This window comes from Mizuhopecten yessoensis, unplaced genomic scaffold, assembly GCF_002113885.1.
Source record: "Mizuhopecten yessoensis strain PY_sf001 unplaced genomic scaffold, ASM211388v2 scaffold2741, whole genome shotgun sequence".
NCBI classification, from domain to species: domain Eukaryota; kingdom Metazoa; phylum Mollusca; class Bivalvia; order Pectinida; family Pectinidae; genus Mizuhopecten; species Mizuhopecten yessoensis.
The window spans coordinates 393,219-417,861 of record NW_018404696.1 but is presented as its reverse complement, the minus strand read 5'-3'; the positions used below and the strand labels follow the sequence as shown (position 1 = coordinate 417,861).

At 39.1% G+C, this 24,643-nt stretch overlaps 1 protein-coding gene across 3 annotated transcripts in view; it reads right to left on the bottom strand.

The window, feature by feature from the left end:
- LOC110446497 (nesprin-1-like) overlaps positions 1-24,643 on the bottom strand; it is a 323,100-nt gene that overhangs the window by 37,895 nt on the left and 260,562 nt on the right. For all 3 annotated transcript variants that reach the window (XM_021491669.1, XM_021491670.1, XM_021491668.1), the window contains 10 exons: positions 19,903-20,652; positions 18,788-18,967; positions 14,991-15,155; positions 12,498-12,680; positions 12,169-12,333; positions 10,853-11,197; positions 9,864-10,070; positions 8,168-8,443; positions 6,877-7,089; positions 6,538-6,639 (listed from right to left, as the gene is read on the bottom strand). In XM_021491669.1, coding sequence (XP_021347344.1) covers positions 6,538-6,639; positions 6,877-7,089; positions 8,168-8,443; positions 9,864-10,070; positions 10,853-11,197; positions 12,169-12,333; positions 12,498-12,680; positions 14,991-15,155; positions 18,788-18,967; positions 19,903-20,652 — 2,586 coding nt within the window. The remainder of the gene's footprint in view (positions 1-6,537; positions 6,640-6,876; positions 7,090-8,167; positions 8,444-9,863; positions 10,071-10,852; positions 11,198-12,168; positions 12,334-12,497; positions 12,681-14,990; positions 15,156-18,787; positions 18,968-19,902; positions 20,653-24,643) is intronic.

Sequence of the window (24,643 nt, the reverse complement as noted above, 5' to 3'; positions counted from 1 at the left end):
TATATGGATCAATGATTATCATGGTTTGAACATTTTAATATTGACAAAGCAGGTATTAGAGACTTATATTTACCTGAAGGGATTTATTTATGTGTACCTGTACAGCTATACTGACGAGTACCCAGGTAATTTAAAAGGTAGAATTGATTGATTATTAGCATTATATTAGGGGGGAACAGGACTGAGCGGGACATCAACTCAACTGTAGCAAGGCCAGCAACAAAGTTCACTCCCTTTGTTGATAATCTTTTTCATATCAAAAGTAAATACTGAATACTGAGTCTATACAATTCAATTTTCATCACATGTATTTCTGCTCAGGATTTGAATTCACTCTTACATGTTGCTATAATTGGTTAACTGGGTAAAACCACATTTTGACATTGCATTTCAGATAATTGAACTAGTTTGCTTTTGCAGGCGAAATAAACGGAACACAAAGTTTACACAAATATCTAAAAATTAAAGCAGAAATCTGAGTGTGGGAACAAAGGCCACTTCAATACATAGCGTAACCAAAAGGTAAATGAACAGGGGAAGAACAGAAATAATTCAAACTTTACAACGGGTAGCAATTGTCAAATAATAAAAATGTGACAAAACCACATTATTTTGCACAATGTAAATAAAAGATATATAGTGTTCTGTGAACAGCCATAGTGAAATCTGTGTCCCATCTTACACAACCAAGCTCATCACAATAGTCCACCGGGGAATCAGATGTATCAACAGTCCACCGCTTGTCTCAGCTTTTTAATATATCTTTATCAAATGAAATTATCTCCTCTTTATTAACATCTTCAGTATTGGCTTTGAATTGCAGAACAAAAGTTACGTTATAAATGTATCATTTCACTGGAATTTTGTTTTATTTTGCACCTTTTCAAATGAAACATTGCTGAAATTTGATGAATACAGATAAGCTATTTAATTGCTTTGACTTTTAATTTTTTTATTCTTGTCGTTTCTTAAGGTGTAACATACAAAGCAACACAGTCAGAATGTCTACATCATTCGTGATTGTAGGTTATTTTAAAGATTATACACACATATTTTTCTTCCAATAAAAATATCTGGAAAAAAAAGGGAAACAAATTCATTGAAGACACTGACTATTATATCTACTGTGAGGGCCTGTACTGTGTCGTTCTATTTTTAGGTTGACCAATCACAAAATGTCAAATACAGTCACTGATTACAAACTTTTTGATAAAGCAGAAGTTTTTCTGAATTAATACTTAACTTTTGTGATTGAATAATTTTTTTTTAAATTCTGATTTATTCCTATTCTCATCTCCTGCTCCCAGTGTACAGCAGATCTAGAGCCTGGCCTCAGGAGATGAAGAACCTGGTCTCAGGAGATATAGAGCCTGGTCTCAGAAGATCTAGAGCCTCATGGTCTCTGGAGATGAAGAGCCTGGTCTCAGGAGATAAAGAGCCTCGTCTCAGGAGATCTAGAGCCTCGTCTCAAGAAGATCTAGAGCCTGGTCTCAGGAGGTAAAGAGCCTCGTCTCAGGAGATCAAGAGCTTGATCACAGGAGATCTAGAGCCTGGTCTCAGGAGATAAAAAGCCTGGTCTCAGGAGATAAAGAGCCTGGTCTCAGGAGATCTAGAGCCTCGTCTCAGGAGATAAAAGAGCAGGTACAATTGTTTGACATTTCACACCAAGTCAAACATAGTGAGTTCTGCTGTGAACTTTGATACAGTCTTGCTTTGGTGAGTAGCCTTACCACTCCCCAATCTGGCCTTACCACTCACCATTCTGTCCTTACCACTCACCAGTCTGGCCTTCCCACTCATCAGTCTGTCCTTACCACTCACAAGTCTGACCTTACCACTCACAAGTCGGACCTTACCACTCACAAGTCTGTCCTTACCACTCACCAATCTGGCCTTACCACTCACCAGTCTGTTCTTACCACTCACCAGTCTGGCCTTCCCACTCATCAGTCTGTCCTTACCACTCACAAGTCTGTCCTTACCACTCACAAGTCTGACCTTACAACTCACAAGTCTGACCTTACCACTCACAAGTCTAGCCTTACCACTCACCAGTCTGTCCTTACCACGCACAAGTCTAGCCTTACCACTCACCAGTCTGTCCTTACCACTCACAGGTCTGTCCTTACCACTCCCAAGTCTGTCCTTACCACTTCCAAGTCTGTCCTTACCACTCACCAGTCTGGCCTTACCACTCACCAGTCTGGCCTAACCACTCACCAGTCTGTCCTTACCACTCACAAGTCTGGCCTTACCACTCACAAGTCTGACCTTACAACTCACAAGTCTAACCTTACCACTCACAAGTCTAGCCTTACCACTCACCAATCTGTCCTTACCACTCACAAGTCTAGCCTTACCACTCACCAGTCTGCCCTTACCACTCACAAGTCTAGCCTTACCACTCACCAGTCTGGCCTTACCACTCACCAGTCTGGCCTAACCACTCACCAGTCTGGCCTAACCACTCACAAGTCTGTTCTTACCACTCACCAGTCTGTCCTTACCACTCACCAGTCTGTTCTTACCACTCACCAGTCTGTCCTTACCACTCACAAGTCTGTCCTTACCACTCCCAAGTCTGTCCTTACCACTCACCAGTCTGGCCTAACCACTCAGCAGTCTGGCCTAACCACTCACCAGTCTGTCCTTACCACTCACAAGTCTGTTCTTACCACTCACCAGTCTGTCCTTACCACTCCCAAGTCTGTCCTTACCACTCACCAGTCTGTCCTTACCACTCACAAGTCTGGCCTTACCACTCACCAGTCTGTCCTTACCACTCACAAGTCTGTCCTTACCACTCACCAGTCTGTCCTTACCACTCACAAGTCTGTCCTTACCACTCACCAGTCTGTCCTTACCACTCACAAGTCTGTCCTTACCACTCACCAGTCTGTCCTTACCACTCACAAGTCTGTCCTTACCACTCACCAGTCTGTCCTTACCACTCACAAGTCTGTCCTTACCACTCACCAGTCTGTCCTTACCACTCACAAGTCTGTCCTTACCACTCACCAGTCTGTCCTTACCACTCACAAGTCTGTCCTTACCACTCACCAGTCTGTCCTTACCACTCACAAGTCTGTCCTTACCACTCACCAGTCTGTCCTTACCACTCACAAGTCTGTCCTTACCACTCACCAGTCTGTCCTTACCACTCACAAGTCTGTCCTTACCACTCACCAGTCTGTCCTTACCACTCACAAGTCTGTCCTTACCACTCACCAGTCTGTCCTTACCACTCACAAGTCTGTCCTTACCACTCACCAGTCTGTCCTTACCACTCACCAGTCTGTCCTTACCACTCACCAGTCTGTCCTTACCACTCACCAGTCTGTCCTTACCACTCACCAGTCTGTCCTTACCACTCACCAGTCTGTCCTTACCACTCACCAGTCTGTCCTTACCACTCACCAGTCTGTCCTTACCACTCACCAGTCTGTCCTTACCACTCACAAGTCTGTCCTTACCACTCACCAGTCTGTCCTTACCACTCACAAGTCTGTCCTTACCACTCACCAGTCTGTCCTTACCACTCACCAGTCTGTCCTTACCACTCACCAGTCTGTCCTTACCACTCACCAGTCTGTCCTTACCACTCACCAGTCTGTCCTTACCACTCACCAGTCTGTCCTTACCACTCACCAGTCTGTCCTTACCACTCACCAGTCTGTCCTTACCACTCACAAGTCTGTCCTTACCACTCACAAGTCTGTCCTTACCACTCACCAGTCTGTCCTTACCACTCACCAGTCTGTCCTTACCACTCACCAGTCTGTCCTTACCACTCACAAGTCTGTCCTTACCACTCACCAGTCTGTCCTTACCACTCACCAGTCTGTCCTTACCACTCACCAGTCTGTCCTTACCACTCACCAGTCTGTCCTTACCACTCACCAGTCTGTCCTTACCACTCACCAGTCTGTCCTTACCACTCACCAGTCTGTCCTTACCACTCACCAGTCTGTCCTTACCACTCACCAGTCTGTCCTTACCACTCACCAGTCTGTCCTTACCACTCACCAGTCTGTCCTTACCACTCACCAGTCTGTCCTTACCACTCACAAGTCTGTCCTTACCACTCACCAGTCTGTCCTTACCACTCACAAGTCTGTCCTTACCACTCACCAGTCTGTCCTTACCACTCACCAGTCTGTCCTTACCACTCACCAGTCTGTCCTTACCACTCACCAGTCTGTCCTTACCACTCACCAGTCTGTCCTTACCACTCACAAGTCTGTCCTTACCACTCACAAGTCTGTCCTTACCACTCACCAGTCTGTCCTTACCACTCACCAGTCTGTCCTTACCACTCACCAGTCTGTCCTTACCACTCACAAGTCTGTCCTTACCACTCACCAGTCTGTCCTTACCACTCACCAGTCTGTCCTTACCACTCACCAGTCTGTCCTTACCACTCACCAGTCTGTCCTTACCACTCACCAGTCTGTCCTTACCACTCACCAGTCTGTCCTTACCACTCACCAGTCTGTCCTTACCACTCACCAGTCTGTCCTTACCACTCACCAGTCTGTCCTTACCACTCACCAGTCTGTCCTTACCACTCACCAGTCTGTCCTTACCACTCACAAGTCTGTCCTTACCACTCACCAGTCTGGCCTTACCACTCACCAGTCTGTTCACCAGGGGTTCCAAACACATGTGTGTTTGCTACAGAGTGGGTTCCACACATGTGTGTTTGTTACAGAGACGGTTCCACACATGTGTGTTTGTTACAGAGATGGTTCCACACACAAATCCAAACACAAGTGTGTTTGTTACAGACGGTTCCACACACATGTGTTTGTTACAGAGACGGTTCCACACACAAATCCAAACACATGTGTGTTTGTTACAGAGACAGTTCCACACACAAATCCAAACACATGTGTGTTTGTTACAGAGACGGTTCCACACATGTGTGTTTGTTACAGAGACGGTTCCACGCATGTGTGTTTGTTACAGAGACGGTTCCACACACATGTGTTTGTTACAGAGACGGTTCCACACACAAATCCAAACACATGTGTGTTTGTTACAGAGACGGTTCCACACACATGTGTTTGTTACAGAGATGGTTCCACACATGTGTATTTGTTACAGAGAGGCTTCCACACACATGTGTTTGTTACAGAGATGGTTCCACACACATGTGTTTGTTACAGAGACAGTTCCACACACATGTGTTTGTTACAGAGACGGTTCCACACACATGTGTTTGTTACAGAGATGGTTCCACACACATGTGTTTGTTACAGAGTGGGTTCCGCACATGTGTGTTTGTAACAGAAGGGGTTCCACACATGTGTGTTTGCTACAGAGACGGTTCCACACATGTGTATTTGTTACAGAGAGTCTTCCACACACATGTGTTTGTTACAGAGATGGTTCCACACACATGTGTTTGTTGCAGAGTGGGTTTCACACATGTGTGTTTGTAACAGAAGGGGTTCCACACATGTGTGTTTGCTACAGAGAGGGTTTAACACATTTCTTTGTTACAGAGACGGTTCCACACACACGTGTTTGTTACAGAGTGGGTTCCACACACGTGTGTTTGCTACAGAGAGGGTTTCACACATGTCTTTGTTACAGAGTGGGTTCCACACACGTGTGTTTGCTACAGAGAGGATTTCAAATGTGTGTTTATTACAGGGGAATCCACACACATGTGTTTATTACAAGAAGATATTGCAAAGTGATCATCTTTTAAAAAGAATTTTTCATTAAACTGTTAATAAGACCAATAAATTATTGCAAGAAACAAAGGATCTTGTTTTCCTTCTGAGCATTCAGGTTTATAAAATAGATATACATCAGCAGATCACATCAAAACATCTTGTAAGTGTGTACACAAGTCACAACCTTGACCCTACCATTATCTGTCTGCAAGCCTCGGCCGTCTATATCAATGAGAAATAGCTTTGTACAATCACGGTGACTGCTTTACTTCTACAATACATCTCTACTGTAGGATAAATCATCACATGGTAATTCAGAGTACCCAATTACATTTAAGTTTCATACTACCAGTAAGATTGCGAAATCTTTATCTAAACATATCTTATTTAAAATTTCATTCCAGAGAAATATTTCAAGAAATTTGTTTGACTGCAAACACAAGAGTAAGAAAAACGTAAACAAGTAGGTCACAACTAATAAAACAAGAGGCCCAGAGGGCCCGTTTCGCTCACTTGGATATATATATATTCCAGCAATTATCTCAATGTATTCTCATTAAAATGGTAGTATTGTCATTTGTTCTGGGCTCCATCTCTCTGATGCAAGGTTGTTAGCAGCCTGGTTGAGATCTGTATGTATATGTACTAGTTGACCTTGACAGTAGGTGAGAAAGCTTTATAACACTCTATCCCAGGTACTTACTGCCAATATATCTCATTACTGGGCCTTGCAGTTTTCAGTGAGAAAGTGTTAAAGGAGGAAAGATGACAGTCGCTGCACCATACCATAATCTAACAGACACTTTGTGCCGCGATAGCTAATAGTCAGGTTAGCTAATAACTAAGAAACTACCTGCATGTTTGAGATGAGCTGGTTGAGGGAGGTGGAAGGACTAGATGTCACCATAGAAGTGCGTATCTCTGCCAGCTTTTTCTGTAGATTTCTCAAATCATCCTGTAAATCAAAAAAGAAAAAGAAAATTTATATTTAAATATAAAGAGTGGTCAAATATCTAAACGACAGCCAAGATGCAATTTGTATTGAAAAACTAAATTTCTACTATATTTTACAATGTGATTATATGTCAAGTAAGACAAGAGGTCCAGAGGGCCTGGATACTAAGTTATGATCCAATTGTATGAAGAAGTTGTTGCTGAGATGTGGGTAATACAGATAGACGGTCTGGTGTACCTGATAGTGCTTCGCCTGCCTGTCAACCTGACGGAGCTTGTCACCCTGGCTACGAGCCTGTTCCTCCAGGATCTGGACACGACTGTTGAGATTGGAAAGGCTATCCTCCACAAGGCCCTGACTTTCTTTGTTGACCGATGAGAGTAGGTCCTGGGATGTACGCCCCATCAGACCAATCTCGTTCTGAAGCAGCCGGATCTCTCGCTGTAAGGCCTGTTACAATAAAAAATAACCCAATAAATAAAAGTAGGCTTCCATAGATAAAATAAACCACATTAATTTTCATTTCAATATATTTTGCTGATACAAGTATAAAATCAATACTTATGGGGCCGCACGTGTTGTATCTTTGACCTTTAAAGATGGTCAAGGTCATATTTATTTATAAAGGCTAAAATGTTATTGTTATGTTTTTATTACTCTAGAGTTTATGTATCTTTGTTTTTAACTTGTTTTACTACCCCCCNTCAACACTTCATAACAGAATTAAGTTACAAGGTTAGGGGTCAAGGTTATTTATGTTATCAAACTCACGGATCCATCACCCCAGCATGCTATGACTAAATAGGTTTACTTATCCCACTAACTAACCTGGTTCCAATACAGACAGCTGAAAACTTATCCCACTATCCAACCTGGTTCCAATACAGACAGCTGAAAACTTATCCCACTAACCAACCTGGTTCCAATACAGACAGCTGAAAACTTATCTCACTAACTAACCTGGTTCCAAAACAGACAGCTGAAAACTTATCTCACTAACTAACCTGGTTCCAAAACAGACAGCTGAAAACTTATCCCACTAACTATCCTGGTTCCAAAACAGACAGCTGAAAACTTATCCCACTTACTAACCTGGTTCCAATACAGACAGCTGAAAACTTATCTCACTAACTAACCTGGTTCCAAAACAGACAGCTGAAAACTTATCCCACTTACTAACCTGGTTCCAAAACAGACAGCTGAAAACTTATCCCACTAACTAACCTGGTTCCAAAACAGACAGCTGAAAACTTATCTCACTAACTAACCTGGTTTCAATACAGACAGCTGAAAACTTATCCCACTAACTAACCTGGTTCCAATACAGACAGCTGAAAACTTATCCCACTAACTAACCTGGTTCCAATACAGACAGCTGAAAACTTATCACACCAACCAACTGTCCAAACTTTAAGAGTAGTAACAGATATATTTTTCTTGTACAATTACAATTTGAGATACTTCAAGTGAAATTGCATTTTACTCTTATCAATGGACATTCTGGATAGCCTACTTTCTGTGACATTACCTCATTTTTCTGGACCTGCTGGCCAGCGTCCATGTCTATGTCTGGAGAGAAAAGTTTCTGCTCTGCAAGGTCAAGCCAGGATGATATGCTCTGTAGGGAATCTTGGTACTTCTGCTGGAACTCAAGGGCACGGTCAATGCGCACCTGTCGATCCTCAACCTGAGTCTGCAGCTGACCCCAGAGGTTGCTGAGCTCAGCCAGACTCTGGCGTACATCCTTCAGTTGACCGCTGGTATCGGTGGCTGGCAGCCAGCCTGGGTAGCCCCTCCCACCATCCTGTAAAGTTTGTCATAACATATCAAATATATTCCAAACAAGATATATCAATGTATAAATAAACTATGCTATTTCACATCATTAACATAAAAAGATCTTTAACACTAAGTCTCTGTGATATGTTCTGAAATACTACAGCTGAACTTGTTAGACTAGAACTGTCAGCCACAGGCTAGTACCCACCTCTTCCCATATAAACTACCAAAATAAAGTCAATTGCAGTGCACAGTTTAATTAAATTGAGTCTGCAGAAAGGTTTTATGAACATAATTCTGGACATAATGTCTATGTAAAATAGATTTCGTTCCGGATTTTGCAAAAGGGATAAAAAAATCCCATGGAAAAAGAGCAATAAAAAAAATGTGTGCAAATGTACAAATTCAGAGTTTAATGAATATACCTGTGTTTTTCCACAAAATTTGGATGAAATGATAGTAACCCAGGCAGGATTGTTATAAAGGAGAATTGCTCACACAAACAGACACAGATTTCAAAAGTAAGTGCAGATGCAAATCTTAAAATTTTATTGTTGATTATATGAATTGAATTTCATGAAATTTGAATGTAAATTGTAAAAGGCACTGTCTAAATAATTAGTGAAAGATTGTAAATGACAAAAGGATGAGTCTAGGGACGTCTAAATAATTAGTGAAAGATTGTCAATGACAAAGGGATGAGTCTAGAGACGTCTAAATAATTAGTGAAAGATTGTCAATGACAAAGGGATGAGTCTAGAGACGTCTAAATAATTAGTGAAAGATTGTCAATGACAAAGGGATGAGTCTAGAGACGTCTAAATAATTAGTGAAAGATTGTCAATGACAAAGGGATGAGTCTAGAGACGTCTAAATAATTAGTGAAAGATTGTCAATGACAAAGGGATGAGTCTAGAGACGTCTAAATAATTAGTGAAAGATTGTCAATGACAAAGGGATGAGTCTAGAGACGTCTAAATAATTAGTGAAAGATTGTCAATGACAAAGGGATGAGTCTAGAGACGTCTAAATAATTAGTGAAAGATTGTCAATGACAAAGGGATGAGTCTAGAGACGTCTAAATAATTAGTGAAAGATTGTCAATGACAAAGGGATGAGTCTAGAGACGTCTAAATAATTAGTGAAAGATTGTCAATGACAAAGGGATGAGTCTAGAGACGTCTAAATAATTAGTGAAAGATTGTCAATGACAAAGGGATGAGTCTAGAGACGTCTAAATAATTAGTGAAAGATTGTCAATGACAAAGGGATGAGTCTAGAGACGTCTAAATAATTAGTGAAAGATTGTCAATGACAAAGGGATGAGTCTAGAGACGTCTAAATAATTAGTGAAAGATTGTCAATGACAAAGGGATGAGTCTAGAGATGTCTAAATAATTAGTGAAAGATTGTCAATGACAAAGGGATGAGTCTAGAGACGTTACCATAGCATCCTTCTTGTACAGCATGTCTGTAAGACTCTGTTTGCGGTGAGCGAGTTCTGAGCTGATCTCCTGCCACCTCTGTTTCAGGTCCTCCTCGCTGATGGCGGTGATATCAGGATGAGGCTCATCTCGAGCATCGTGTCCTGCAGCATCACTTGAGATCTGTTGTACCAACTGGCGGTGCTCAAGGAGGTCTGACTTCAGCTTCTATGAAGCAATATCAAAAAAATTAAAAAAATTAAAAAACCAATTTAACATAACATGACAATATAATTTCTCCTACACTAACTAAATAGGTATGTTCTTGTATTCGCTATTCTAAAAATACCTCTGTCAATACCAGACAGTTCACACTCATCCTACTGAACCCGTGATTGTGTCATCACTTAGTGCATGTTTGACCAGTGTATTATCATGACAAACTGTCCATGTGCGTTTGATGATAGTGTAAAACATTGGATTTACCATTATACATCTAATTTTGACAGCAAGAAAGTTTTGAGAGAGAAATACTCAACCCCTACAGTGTGATGCTGACAGATAAATTCCAACCCTCGGGATAAGGTTTTTAAGTTCAGCAAAGTCTTGTGCTGACCACTTTAAATCTTACCCTCCGGCTGAGATGTCTATCTACATCACGTTCAATGGCTCAACTTTTGTGAAAAAATACATGTAAGAGTTATCCCAATACTTCCTTGTCGTAAGTGCCGTTTGTCAGACTCAAGATTAGTCCCTTACAATAAAGCTATCAAATGAATGTAACATTACACACAGTTTGAAACCCTCGGGGAGACGTAGTTAGAAACCCTCGGGGAGACGTAGTTAGAAACCCTCTGGGAGACGTAGTTAGAAACCCTAGGGGAGACGTAGTTAGAAACCCTCGGGGAGACGTAGTTTGAAACCCTCGGGGAGCCGTAGTTTGAAACCCTTGGGGAGACGCAGTTTGAAACCCTCGGGGAGACGTAGTTTGAAACCCTCGGGGAGAGTACCTGTTGTAGGTTGATTTGGTCCTCTCCAATGATGAGAGATTCTACATGGACGGGAGCCAATGTCATCTGTTTGGTATCCGTCACCCACTGCTGAAGTTTCTTCAGGTTATTTTCGTATTCATCCATTTCTTTCTTTCTCCGTTCACTCTCCTTTATGGCCGAACGCAGAGGTGCCTGTTTCTCTATCGAGGCTAGTTTAAGATTTCCCAGTTGAGTCTGGAGATTAGTCAGCTGAGATTTGAGTTTCTCAGCATTGGTTGGACTTTCCATGTCACAGAGGTTGTCACACTGTACAGCAAGGTCTGATATCATCTGAAGTTTGTCATTGATTTCATCCTGTAAAACCTGAAAGGAAAACATGTACATACCAAAAAGGATATCACCCAATGCTCAGCATCACTTTGTGGCGGGGCATAACAGTATTTACACGGCTGGCCTACATGACTCACCCAATGCTCAACATCACTTAGTGGCCGGGCATAACATTATTTACACGGCTAGCCTACATGACTCACCCAATGCTCAGCATCCCTTTGTGGCGGGGCATAACATTATTTACCCGGTTAGCCTACATGACTCACCCAATGCTCAGCATCACTTAGTGGCGGGGGATAACATTATTTACACGGCTGGCCTACATGACCCACCCAATGCTCAGCATCACTTTGTGGCGGGGCCTAACATTATTTACACGGCTGGGCTACATGACTCACCCAATGCTCAGCATCCCTTAGTGGCCGGGCATAACATTATTTACACGGCTAGCCTACATGACTCACCCAATGCTCAGCAGCACTTAGTGGCGGGGCATAACATTATTTACCCGGCTGGCCTACATGACTCACCCAATGCTCAGCATCACTTAGTGGCCGGGCATAACATTATTTACACGGTTAGCCTACATGACTCACCCAAGTATCATAAGTCTAGATTTTAATACATTTGATATGACATCTAAGACCTTGAAAGTAGGTAATGGTAATTTATATCAGGACACTTTATGACACTCAAATCTAGGTACCTCCTGGCCAGATATTAGGACTCTGGGTCTTTGACAGCTATCAGTAAGAAATGTTTAAAAACAGGGAGGAGGGATGGACACACGCTGCATTATACAATAAACTCATAGGCATTTCATGTCCTGTGAGCAGAAAATAGAACAGTTTCTAACAAAACCTCCATCAAACAGCATAATACTTCACACAAAAGCCTGTTGGTCGTTGGTTATATCTGAATAATTAGGCATCCAATGAAATTTTTGGGATCTAAAATGATTCGATTAATATTAAATAGACCATAGATATAGAGCTGTATACCTGATTTTCCTGCAGGTTGTATTTGAGGGAGTCAACAGCATCCGAGGGCAGGGGTGTGGCTGACTGTCGGATCTTCATCTCATCCAGCCAGTCCTCCAGTTCTTTCACTCGTTTTTTGTATGCATTCAGTGAAATGTTGTGCTTTTCCTTGTCTTTGACAGCAGTCTGCAATAGCCAAACATTACAACTAAATCACAAACAGATCGGCATCACAAAAAGGTCTTAATCTTGTATGTGATCAAGTTTCAGTAGAAAAATATTAACAATATATTCTTTGTCATATTTCCCTGCTATTTAATGTATTGAGGTATAGCACTAATCAAGTATACCTGGAGTTGTCGGCCCTTGTTGTCGGCCATGGTTTGTAGGCTTTCCACCCTGTCAGAAAGCATGGTGAGTGTAGCCTGCATTGCCTTGTAGCCTTCAGGATCTGATATTTCCACAATCTGTCGTCCTCGTTCCTTGACCCGTATGATATCCTCCTTGATACCCTCAATGTCTTGTAGAACTTCCTGTCAACAACACAAAACTAGCTGTTACCATGACTACCAAAATATTTTGCAATGCTTTTTGGACAAACAAAACCCCAAACTAATGCATCACATATCTTTGTGATAAAGAACTGTGTTTTTGATGTCATGAAGCAACATATTTATTTTAGCAATTTCTAGTTACAGGAAAAATATATTTATTGAATAATGGTATTAGGAGCAAGTTCAACATCAACTGGAAAAAAATCTTCTGAGAGTTAATTTCAGGATTATGAATATATAAAGTTTGGTATCACATAATGTTATAGGTTCCTGAAACTTGAGAATGTGCAATTTACAAATTCACATTTCCAAGATGTATCAGAAAACAAACTTTAATGATCACAGGTGAAATAAGTGGTACCTCAAGATCTATTGAGGTCAAAGGTCAAAATATAGGTCATTGTGACCTATGTTTTTATATGACACTCCACCTTCCCCAGAGGTACTAGTGTATCAAGGTTGATGATCGCTGGTGTAGTAGTGTTGGTGAGGTGCTCCAGACAGCACCTCGGATGAGGGCATTACCACCTGTCTCATTAATATTGTAGTGGGGGATAATAAAACCATACAGTCACAAGCTTTGGTAGTATTTAATATGCCAAGGCAAGGCTTACACACATGTAGGCATGTTATATTTAAATATGTTCAAAGAATAAGAAAAATAGTAAGTAAGGAATGTCATAGAACTTGAATGTATTAATGAAGTAGTTTTAAAAAGCTCCCAAAGTACTCCTATCTCCTTGTCCATATTTGTAGTTCCACTTAACACTGGCTAGTAAGGAATTCAACCAATCAAAACACATAAGGAGAAAGTGTGCCACTTATAGTACAGGTTTGAACTTGACTTTCACTTCAGTATTACATTGTACTGGTGTTGTCTGCATGGTAATAACACAGAGCAGACCCATTTAAATACCATCAAGCATTCCAATACACTATCCAAGTTTGAAGGTTAAATGGTCTGTCCATAAACAGAGGAATACGGGCATGGGCCTTCAGATTCATAATTTTTAAAAGAACTAATGCTGATGATTTCATTGTGTAATAGAAGATTTAAATGGTAGTAGGTGAATAGGGTGAGTGACACAATCTCTGTAGTACAGACCTGGATACATTTGTTACTAGGTCCATGCCTTTTATTAGCCTCACGTACTGTGATACCAAATAATATCAATCTTAATCCCATTAACTCTTGTTGATAATGAAATTGGATGTTATCAAATCTCTGTACTCCTAGTCAATCAAGGCAATACAACATTGTGTCAAGTAACTCAAGGTCACAAAAAGGCTTGAAAGTACGCTGAACAGAAAACCTATCTACAAAGACTTGATAGAATTACCCCCTCAACTATTAAATTTGAACCTGTCTAAACAGACACCATTGTATTCTAAATTAAAACCTGTCTAAACAGACTCCTTCATCTTCTTAATTAAAACCTGTCTAAACTGAATCCTTTATCTTCTAAATTAAAACCTGTCTTAACAGACACCATTATCTTCTAAATTAAAACCTGTCTAAACAGAACCAATCATCTTCTAATATATAACCTGTCTTAACAGAACCCATTATCTTCTTAACTAAAACCTGTCTAAACAGACACCCTTGTCTTCTAAATTAAAACTTGTCTAAACAGAACCCACCATCATCTGCATTTTAACCTGTCTTAACAGATTCCTCATTTTTTACAGTTAAACTTGTCTAAACAGACTCCCTCATCTGAAACATTATAGCCTGTCTTTACAGACCCTCTGGTCTGCTACTTTATAACCTGTTGTTAACACATAGCTATTCAAGACTGTCTCAATATCTAACAATAACACCTGCTACAGAGTCTAGAAAATCTGTCAGTTAAACAAGTCATACACTATTTGTTCATTTTCTGGGTTGCATGAGGCCCATCTACATGTTTTACAGCAGCATCTGCCTATAGAGACAGCTGTGTAAACATATACTACTTCATTAAAATATTTCAACTAGAATTAGATGGTATGTAAGATATAATTTACAGCATTGCCTTACAATCTAAATGACACTTAAGATTGGGCTTTATCACTGATACCAGGTAAATCTGCCTGTCTGTTGATAGTGTAACCATGAATATAGCCTCAGATATTTAATTGATACAACAGACACATAATAAACCAATCAGTGGCTGCACGAGACTGACCAGAACCAATCAGTGGCTGCACTAGACTTACCAGAACCAATCAGTGGCTGCACTAGACTGACCAAAACCAGTACAACTTGATTAACATGTAAGACTGACCACATGCAAGTTCAATAAATACCCTGTAATCATTTAGTTGTCGGTCCAGATCAGTCAGGCTCGAGGGGAAACCTTTATTGAGGCGCAAGTGAGCCCGCTCCATCTTTGTTGTCACGTCCTGAACACACTGCTGGTAGCGCTCCTGTTTGTGGAGGGCATGTTGTAGTTCCTGTTCCCTCACACCAAGCTGTTTGGAGAAAGGTTTCGAAAAATTAGCAGCAGCAACTTTGTTAGAATTAATCACACTAGCGAACTTGTTTGGATAATTAGCAGTAGCGATCTTGTTTGGATTGGTCGGATTCAGTGAAGTTGACCCTGGTTTGTTGGTCAGTGGAGCTGACCTCAGCCTAAATGATTGTGGCTGTATCATTGCCATAGCTGATTAATAAGTGAGTAATCCACGGTCATACATATCTCGTAGCATTATAGTCAAGTCATCAGGTATCGAAAGGGCTGCAAACACTTGGAGGCCTACACATATTTACACACCCATGGCTGCCGGCCAAAACCTGCTGATTATGTCTCCATCTACAGGTTACCCTATAAAGTACCTGGTAACTGTTATACACACATACACCAGTCTTATGACAGAGACAACCAACCTCGCCTTCCTCACACACCTGCAGTTACACCAGTGACAAGATGAAAATGTTGAAAACATATGTGTTTTCCAATCACACACCAGGTAAAAATATACACATCCACATCTGGTGAAACTCTCAAAGGCTCTAGATGTCGAAAGTCCCCCTCATTCCGCCCTTGTGATCTTTATAACACCATACACCTTTTCTACATCTCACAGATATATTGGTCTATTAATTCAAATCTATCCAACTTGGTCATGTCTTTGAACTCTCCAGGCCTAAAATCTTATCTCAGCATAACTCCAAACAACATAACAAGTATATTTATGGAAACTGTTTGTCACAAATCTGCTTGGAAATGGAAATTGGTTAACTATTCAGAGCATGGATCAGCCAATAATTCTTACTAATTAAAGAGTCCCAACCACAGAGCCATGGAAATTTCTGTCTCTTTTACGATCATGCTAGTTATACTATCCATTCAATGGTGTGATTGGCTCATTGGAAATTCTGTCCAAATACTACACCACAGGTGAAGCATGTTCATGCTGGGACAGCGTTATATACCCACAACACGACAAATTTATCGGTAATTCCCAATAGACCTTAGTCTCTATATCTAGTATAGGTGGTAGATGTCAACACATTTTGAATTCTTAATTACTTATTAAAACACCTGAAAACATACTACAATATGGACTTATCACTGAATTTTTCAGCTGTTATTTTTGTATACAATGTTTTTGTGTAAATATTTTTGTATTTAATGAAAATTCTAAGAACCGAGATTGTAGCATCTGAACAAAAATATCAGAAAACATCAATAAAATAATGACATTCCGAACATTATCAACCATATCCTACTGATACTGGTCTATCATATATTATAGATATCAACGCTACATATATATATATACACGTAGACTGCCAGGTAGAAGTGAAAGCTGAAGGAGATGAAAACAAATATCAAAGGCTAATGTTAAATAATTAACTACAACCATCAAATAAAATCAATAAAGTATTGACTGATACTGAAAGTATTCCAGATAATTGTAAAAAATAGCCAACCTGACATAAAACAACGGTCACATACCTAGGGTATATGATTATGTTTTTAGAGAGATCGGAGATCAGTTCTATAGCAACATATATAATACATGAACCCAATGAATTTCTTTTTTGCATTATAAAAAAAATCAACATTTTGGCCAGGATTTGGAGGTTATATAAAGTAAAGCCAGGATTTGGAGGTTTTATAAAGTATGGTCAGGTATAAAGTATGGTCAGGTATAATGTATGGCCAGGTTTTGGAGATTTTATAAAGTATGGCCAGGTTTTGGAGGTTTTATAATGTATGGCCAGGTTTTTGAAAATATTATAAAGTATGGCCAGGTTTTTGAGATTTTGTAAAGTATGGCCAGGTTTTGGAGATTTTGTAAAAGTATGGCCAGGAGGAGGTTTTTTTAATGTTAATTATCATATAATTAGTGAAAAGTATCTAATAAAGACTGTATTTCAGATTAACTGCTGAATCGCATTTATCACAATGTTACATTGGTTTCTAAAATAACACACAATGTTACACAAAACAAACCTCCGCAAAAATGCACGGTTAGTGTGAAAAACCTGCAAAACCTTCAAATTTAGCATAAAAACTTCAACAAAAAATAGTTTTCAACAAGTATCAGTCAAACAACCATTTATTGGTACACTTAGATGTGTATATAATGACAATGGGATACACAGGTGTAAATAATTCTAAAGTCGTCACAGGTAAATTATTGTCTGCACTTACTGGTATGTACAATGACACATTCATGTCTTTTTGCTTTTGTTTAATTTTCTAAGCATGAAGTAGGAATCTTTAAAAGATCTCTACTTGCCAACTCTCCTGTTTTAGGACCCTGAAATCTAACACTTCCAATCATCTGCTCAACTATTTCTATAGTCTAAGATCTAATGATTTCATCCGAAAGAAAAAACTCAACAGATGTTATTGTGTTCCTAAGGGTACATACACATTTTATTGATGTTTAATTTTTAACTTTGAACATACAGAATCTCCCCCACGGAAATTTTAAAAAGGTTGGCAAGTATGAAGATCTAGTTTGTAAACTTTAAGGTACAATCTGAATTTTCTGTTTTTGGTTAAACATTATTGATGTTGATGTTTTGGCTATACCTAATTGATATTGTTTTCTGGCTAACTGTACGATAACTGACACTGATGTTTGGCTTAAACATAGGTAATTGATGTTGGTGTTTTGGCTATACCTAATTGATGTTGGTTTCTGGCTAACTGTATGATAACTGACACTGATTTTTGGCTTAAACATTGGAAATTGCTGTTGGTGTTTTGGCTATACCTAATTGATGTTGTTTTCTGGCTAACTGTATGATAGCTGACACTGATTTTTGGCTTAATCATTGGTAATTGATGTTGGTGTTTTGGCTACACCTAATTGATGTTGGTTTCTGGCTAACTGTATGATAACTGACACTGATATTTGGCTTAAACATTGGTAATTGATGTTGGTGTTTTGGCTATACCTAATTGATATTGTTTTCTGGCTAACTGTACGATAACTGCAGACACTGATTTTTGGCTTAAACATAGGTAATTGATGTTGGTGTTTTGGCTATACCTAATTGATATTGTTTTCTGGCTAACTGTTTGATAACTGACACTGATTTTTGGCTTAAACATTGGTAATTGATGTTGGTGTTTTGATGTTAGCTTTCCTAGCGGTCTTGCTACAATTTGGAGGAAATGATGATAAATTTCCTGATTGATGATAACTATGGGTCATGTAGTGGACAGCTACTTGTTTCTGTTTCATAAATATTAAAGCTTAAACAACGGAAATACTTATATAACTAGGACATTCAGAATGAAATGAACATCACATTAATTCTGTTACGCTATAATCTCCTTTTTGCTTTGACAACAAATTCTGGCTGCAGCCTATTCTTGCTAAATGTGAAATGAATGGCACTATAAAATTTGTAATGTTATTAATTATTTTAATAAATGATTTTCATATAATGAAAGAAAGTAGCATTGAGCAAGAGGCCATAATTTGTAGAAACATTTCCTGTACATAGACATGCAGGGGTGAACAAAATGGGGAATGTTTGTGTCAGAATAGAAGCGTGTGAAATACACCTGAAATGTTTTCCTACCATGAGTTGTTGACAGATTTATCATTAGTTAAAGTGATTATCATGAGCCTACCTGCTGCTGTAAACAGTTCCATGATTGGTTGAGCTGAGCTAGGCGCGTGTCCTGGCCACTGTGGCCAAGTGGACGTTGTGGGGGCTTGGGACGAGAGAGTTTTGATCCAAAAGATGCACTTCTCTCTCGAGGCTCTAGCTCTGATGTCTGTAGTAAGTTTGGCACACTGGCAGATATATCCTGGTAAGCGTTAGGAACAAAGGTCAGAGGTCAAACTCTTGTTGTTTATTACAAGCTTACCTCACAGCAATCATAAGCAAAACCTAGGTACAAGCTACAAACAACACCTATTTCTCCTGAAATGGTCCCGAAGTTACCCTACAGAAAACGTCATGTTTGTTTGCAATATCCTTTTTTTTTAAGAAAAAAAAACCCATTCATCTATTTCAGAAAAATAATGTAAGACTAGTCTTGACATTAGCTTTGAATTTAAAACCTTATTGGAAAAATCAGTAAATGATCATTATCAAGAATAAATACATTTTAGTATAGTTGAATATTTTCCTACATGAGGCCTTACATGTTTTGTAGCTTTTACCCAGATTTTATACACACAGTTTGTTACTAAATCAACACCAATTCACAAATTACAGACAACATGCAAGTCCTAGCTCATACCCCAAACAGCCATTGTAACACAAAAGCACAGTACAGACACAATTCTACTGACACCGAAACACACAAACCTACTTCAAGGTCATGCAATGATCCCTACCGCAAAATGATAAAATGTTAACATAGACAGGTCAAATAGGGGCCAAGACAGAAGAGATAAGGGTCCATGAAAAACATCATGCAACACCAACAGAAAACAGCATTATACAACATTTGTGGTAATTACCAAAGAACAGCATATTTTAGAATATTTTTGAGATTTCATTGACTGAAACATAAGAAGATGCCACGTAGTATTATGTACATCATTTATGGTAACTTTATAAAAATTTGGAATCTCATTTAAACAGTAGGTATATACATATATAGACTGATATACTGGGTTGTGTTTAATATCTTAAATTACGACAGATTACTGATACACATCAGAAAACTGGAATGTGACTGATATTTTACAACACATTACTTATACACATCGGACGAAGTCTACAAATAATTACCATTTCTGAGTACGGAACCAGAGGGATTAACTTGGGTCTCTTCCACTCCCTGGAACTAGCCTGCATGCTGGAGGTGGGGGAAAGGGAGCGCATGGACAACGGTCGGTACCGCTGGTTATACCTATTCTCAGAGGGTTGGGATGTTACCCTCCGGGGGGAGGGGGAAGATGACCGTTCCCTCCAGGGGGAAGATCGGCGGTCAGTTGAACGGACACTACTACCACTAGCTGTTTGGTCCGGATCATCATGGTGACCAGATTTTGACCAATACGATAAATCTAGTTTCATTTCATGATGTGGCCCAGGTGATTTTGCCCGACGGCCAGAGTGCACTTGTGGTACATACAATGGTTCCAGACTTTCATATAGAAGTACATCTGTGTCATCTGAACGTGCCGAGAGACTGTTTGTACTCTCCATATAAGGTCGGTCACCTGACATGGGACTAAATTTATCTCTGCCAGAACGTCCCGATCTTTGAGTGGAGTTAGAAAAATCAACATCCGAAAATGTCTGTGGGGTAGCATCATGAGATGTGAGCGGTGACATTGAAACACCACTGTCATGAGCTGTGGATTCTGGCCGAACGGAAACTTTGAGTGACGAAAGTGTTGATGGGTAATATCCAAGCTCACACAGTTTTTCTGCAGCGTCTGGGCCAATCAAAAGGCTTCTCTCGTTGAGTGCACGACGTTTTTCATTAATGTCATTTACCTTAGCTTGATGCGTTTTAATCTTACTGGCAAGAGCCTGAAACCAAGTTAGATGTAAGCACATGCATGACATCACAAGCTGTGTAAACTACAGGCTAAATATAGAAATAAAATGGTGGCTTTATGATATATGATTTAGTCTACAATACATTGCTGTTATATTTAGCCAAAATTAAACAATAAACTTAAATATGTAGAGGTAACAAAAATTAACACATTTTACACATATGAAAATAATTTAAAGGAATTGATTTAAAATATGATTTTGAGGAATACAAAATATTAATACATGTATACTAATTTGAATTTTTTAAAATTATAACTGGAAAAATAAATTGTGTGAAGAAAAAAAGTGTTGGTAAGTTGGAAAATTCAATATGATTAAGATTAAGAAAATGATTTGGGTGTCTATCATGATATACAATGACTGTAGAATTTAATTTGATGAAGATTAAACCTCGATGACAATTAACACTGATGATGGTTACAACATGAACATGTTGATTGGATGAAGATTAAATAATGATGAATATTCATTACTGGATAAGTTTACTTTTAAATCAAAATTGGTTCAGAAAAAATGTGTTGATTGATGAAAATTCAATCTTAATGAAACCCTTTCTTATGTTGAAAATATTCTGATGAAGGAGATTTTTTTAGCTTAGTGCATATATTGTGGAAAATTTCCTGGGGACCAATCTGTGAGCTTTACAATCATTTTAATGGAGTTTTGGTAAAAATAACTCAGATATTTTCTTTTGCATTTTTCACAGAACCCTATTTTATTCCTCTAAATTAACTTTGATCTCACAATAAGAAGCAGATTTTGGCATTACACAGGTGATGAAGGGTTTGGAGGACATTTTACGATCTTATGTCCAATGCTGTGAGACCTTCTCAGAGGTGAAAATCCATGAGACTTGGCCCCACATGTTGAGACCTGGCATGTCATGAGAACCACAACAGGTGACGTATTCAGAGTAACTTTTACTCGAGATTATCGCCCGACTACTGTGATCCCATAAATATTTGGTCAATTGCTCAAATAGGAAATTCAAACGCTTAATTTAGAATAAACTTCTTTGATCAACGTGGCAGCATCTGACTCAATGGGTTGACTGCTGATTTCAATAAATCACAAGCTTAAAAATTTGGACCGCAGCATCACTAAATTAAAAGTGCACCTCTATCAAGTACTTATACTACTGACTTCCTCAATATATTACGGAGTCCATTTCTGGAGAGTCAAAAAATCAATTTTTACAGAATTCAGAAACCCAATTTTAAGATAACAAGTTAAACCCTACCCTGTATCTTAAATAGCAGATCTCGACATTCATAAATACTGATTTATACATTATGAAAATAACTAGCCACGTACAAATCAACTTATATTACAATTATCGTAATTTGATTTCAGCAGTCTGTCCAAGTCTCCGTCTGTTCAGTCAATGACTTGGGTGATTTCAGCAGTCTTTCCAAGCATCCGTCTGTTCAGTCAATTACTTGGGTGATTTCAGCAGTCTATCCAAGCATCCGTCTGTTCAGTCAATGACTTGGGTGATTTCAGCAGCCTTTCCAAGCATCCGTCTGTTCAGTCAATTCCTTGGGTGATTTCAGCAGTCTATCCAAGCATCCGACTGTTCAGTCAATGACTTGGGTGGTTTCAGCAGTCTGTCCAAGCATCCATATGTTCAGTCAATTACTTGGGTGATTTCCGCAGTCTGTCCAAGCATCCGTCTGTTCAGTCAATGTCTTGTTCAGCAGTCTGTCCAAGCATCCGTCTGTTCAGTCAATGTCTTGTTCAGCAGTCTGTCCAAGCATCCATATGTTCAGTCAATTACTTGGGTGATTTCCGCAGTCTGTCCAAGCATCCGTCTGTTTAGTCAATGACTTGGGTGATTTCAGAAGTCTTTCCAAGCATCCGTCTGTTCATTCAATGACTTGTTCAGCAGTCTGTCCAAGCATCCATCTGTTCAGTCAATGACGTGGGTGATTTCAGCAGTCTGTCCAAGTCTCCGTCTGTTCAGTCAATGACTTGCGTGATTTCAGCAGTCTGTCCAAGTCTCCGTCTGTTCAGTCAATGACTAGTTCAGCAGTCTTTCCAAGCATCCGTCTGTTCAGTCAATGACTTGTTCAGCAGTCTTTCCAAGCATCCATCTGTTCAGTCAATGACTTGGGTGATTTCAGCAGTCTGTCCAAGCATCCGTCTGTTCAGTCAATTACTTGGGTGATTTCAGCAGTCTGTCCAAGTCTCCGTCTGTTCAGTCAAAGACTTGGGTGATTTCCTGCAGTCACTGTGTAGGCCAGGTGACTATTTACTTACATTTAATCTATACTATACTGATGTACTGTCTTTAGCAATGAAGTTATATTCTATAATTATTTCATTTTTTGAGCAATTAACTAAATATTTTGACCTTGAGGATTAATTTGTGATAATCAACAAGGTCGGGGAATCATGGCTAACAGAGAACCAAACATAATGTACCCCAAAATTGAGTTTTGGGAATCTCTCTAAGACAATTCACTCACAAGCTACAGAGTCCCCTACCCACACAACACACACTGGACCAGTCTAAACAAACGCTATTTCTAACACAGACAGTTCCAGCCTGACTATGTAGAGAGCATAAGATGTCTCTAGCTAATCACTACAGAGGTAATCTGATCAACAGCATTACCAGAAAAAGACATCTAAATAAAGCAAAAGCAAAGAAATACCAGTACCCAGCATGCAAATCTAGACACTATTAAGAATTCCATTGCTACAATCAGAAACTGTCGTGAAGGTAATCTCTTAATAGTCAACAATCAGAAACAGTCGTGAAGGTAATCTCTCAATAGTCAACAATCAGAAACAGTCATAAAGGTAATCTCTTAATAGTCAACAATCAGAAACCGTCGTGAACGTAATCTCTCAATAGTCAACTATCAGAAACCGTCGTGAAGGTAATCTCTCAATAGTCAACAATCAGAAACAGTCGCGAAGGTAATCTCTCAATAGTCAACAATCAGATACAGTCGTGAAGGTAATCTCTCAAAAGTCAACAATCAGAAACAGTCGTAAAGGTAATCTCTCAATAGTCAACTATTTTCTTAATGATATAGCTGGAGATTATAAACTTCAGTTAGTTTTAATTGTAGCATTGAAATATAATTTAAAACAAGAGCATAATCTGTATAGTTTTAATATCATATTTCCTAAATGATCAACGATTCATTATAAACATTGTGGAGCCCCAGCTCTCTAACATAACTTATTGGTGAGGTTTAAATTTTGCATTTTTTTCAAGCCACAAATAATACGTCCACAAAAATATAAGCACTATACAGCATACGCCATCATGATGTTAGTGTTGACAATGTTAGTTGTTAGTTTTACACAATATTATGATATAAGTAAGGTAAACATTGTAAGATGTCTGTGTTAAATACAATGGATAGTAACATGCTCAATTACAAGATAAATGTAATGTTTAGGATGTTTATGGAATACTCAGATACAATATGGTTGATATTTGTATTTGTAATCATGAGAATGAAATTCTATTAATATCAAGGTACAAAGGGAGACAACTACATCAGAGCTATATTACAAAGGGAGACAACTACATCAGAGATATATTTCTGATGGAAGTTTTCTGTTATATATCTGTGTATGTAAACTAAATAAGCCACACCCCATTGTCATTTTTACCTAATAAGCCTTCCCATTGTCTTTTCTAACTAAATAAGCCATCCCATTGTCATTATTATCTCTGGGGAAATTTACTGGTTAGCGGGTGAGACAAAAAGAGATAGACATTGTTATGTTTCTTTTTTATAGCCCATCAATGATTGAAGTCATGTGAGGTTAAACAAAACAAAGGCCAGGTGAGCTAAACATTTAACTAAAAGGAAAAAAATAAAATTAATAGCGAATGATATATTTACATCTTATCATAAAGATCAAATGAAGGTCAATAATCACATACAAATGGCAAAGGGACTGTATTAACAACACTTTTTGTAGTAGGGAGTTTAAA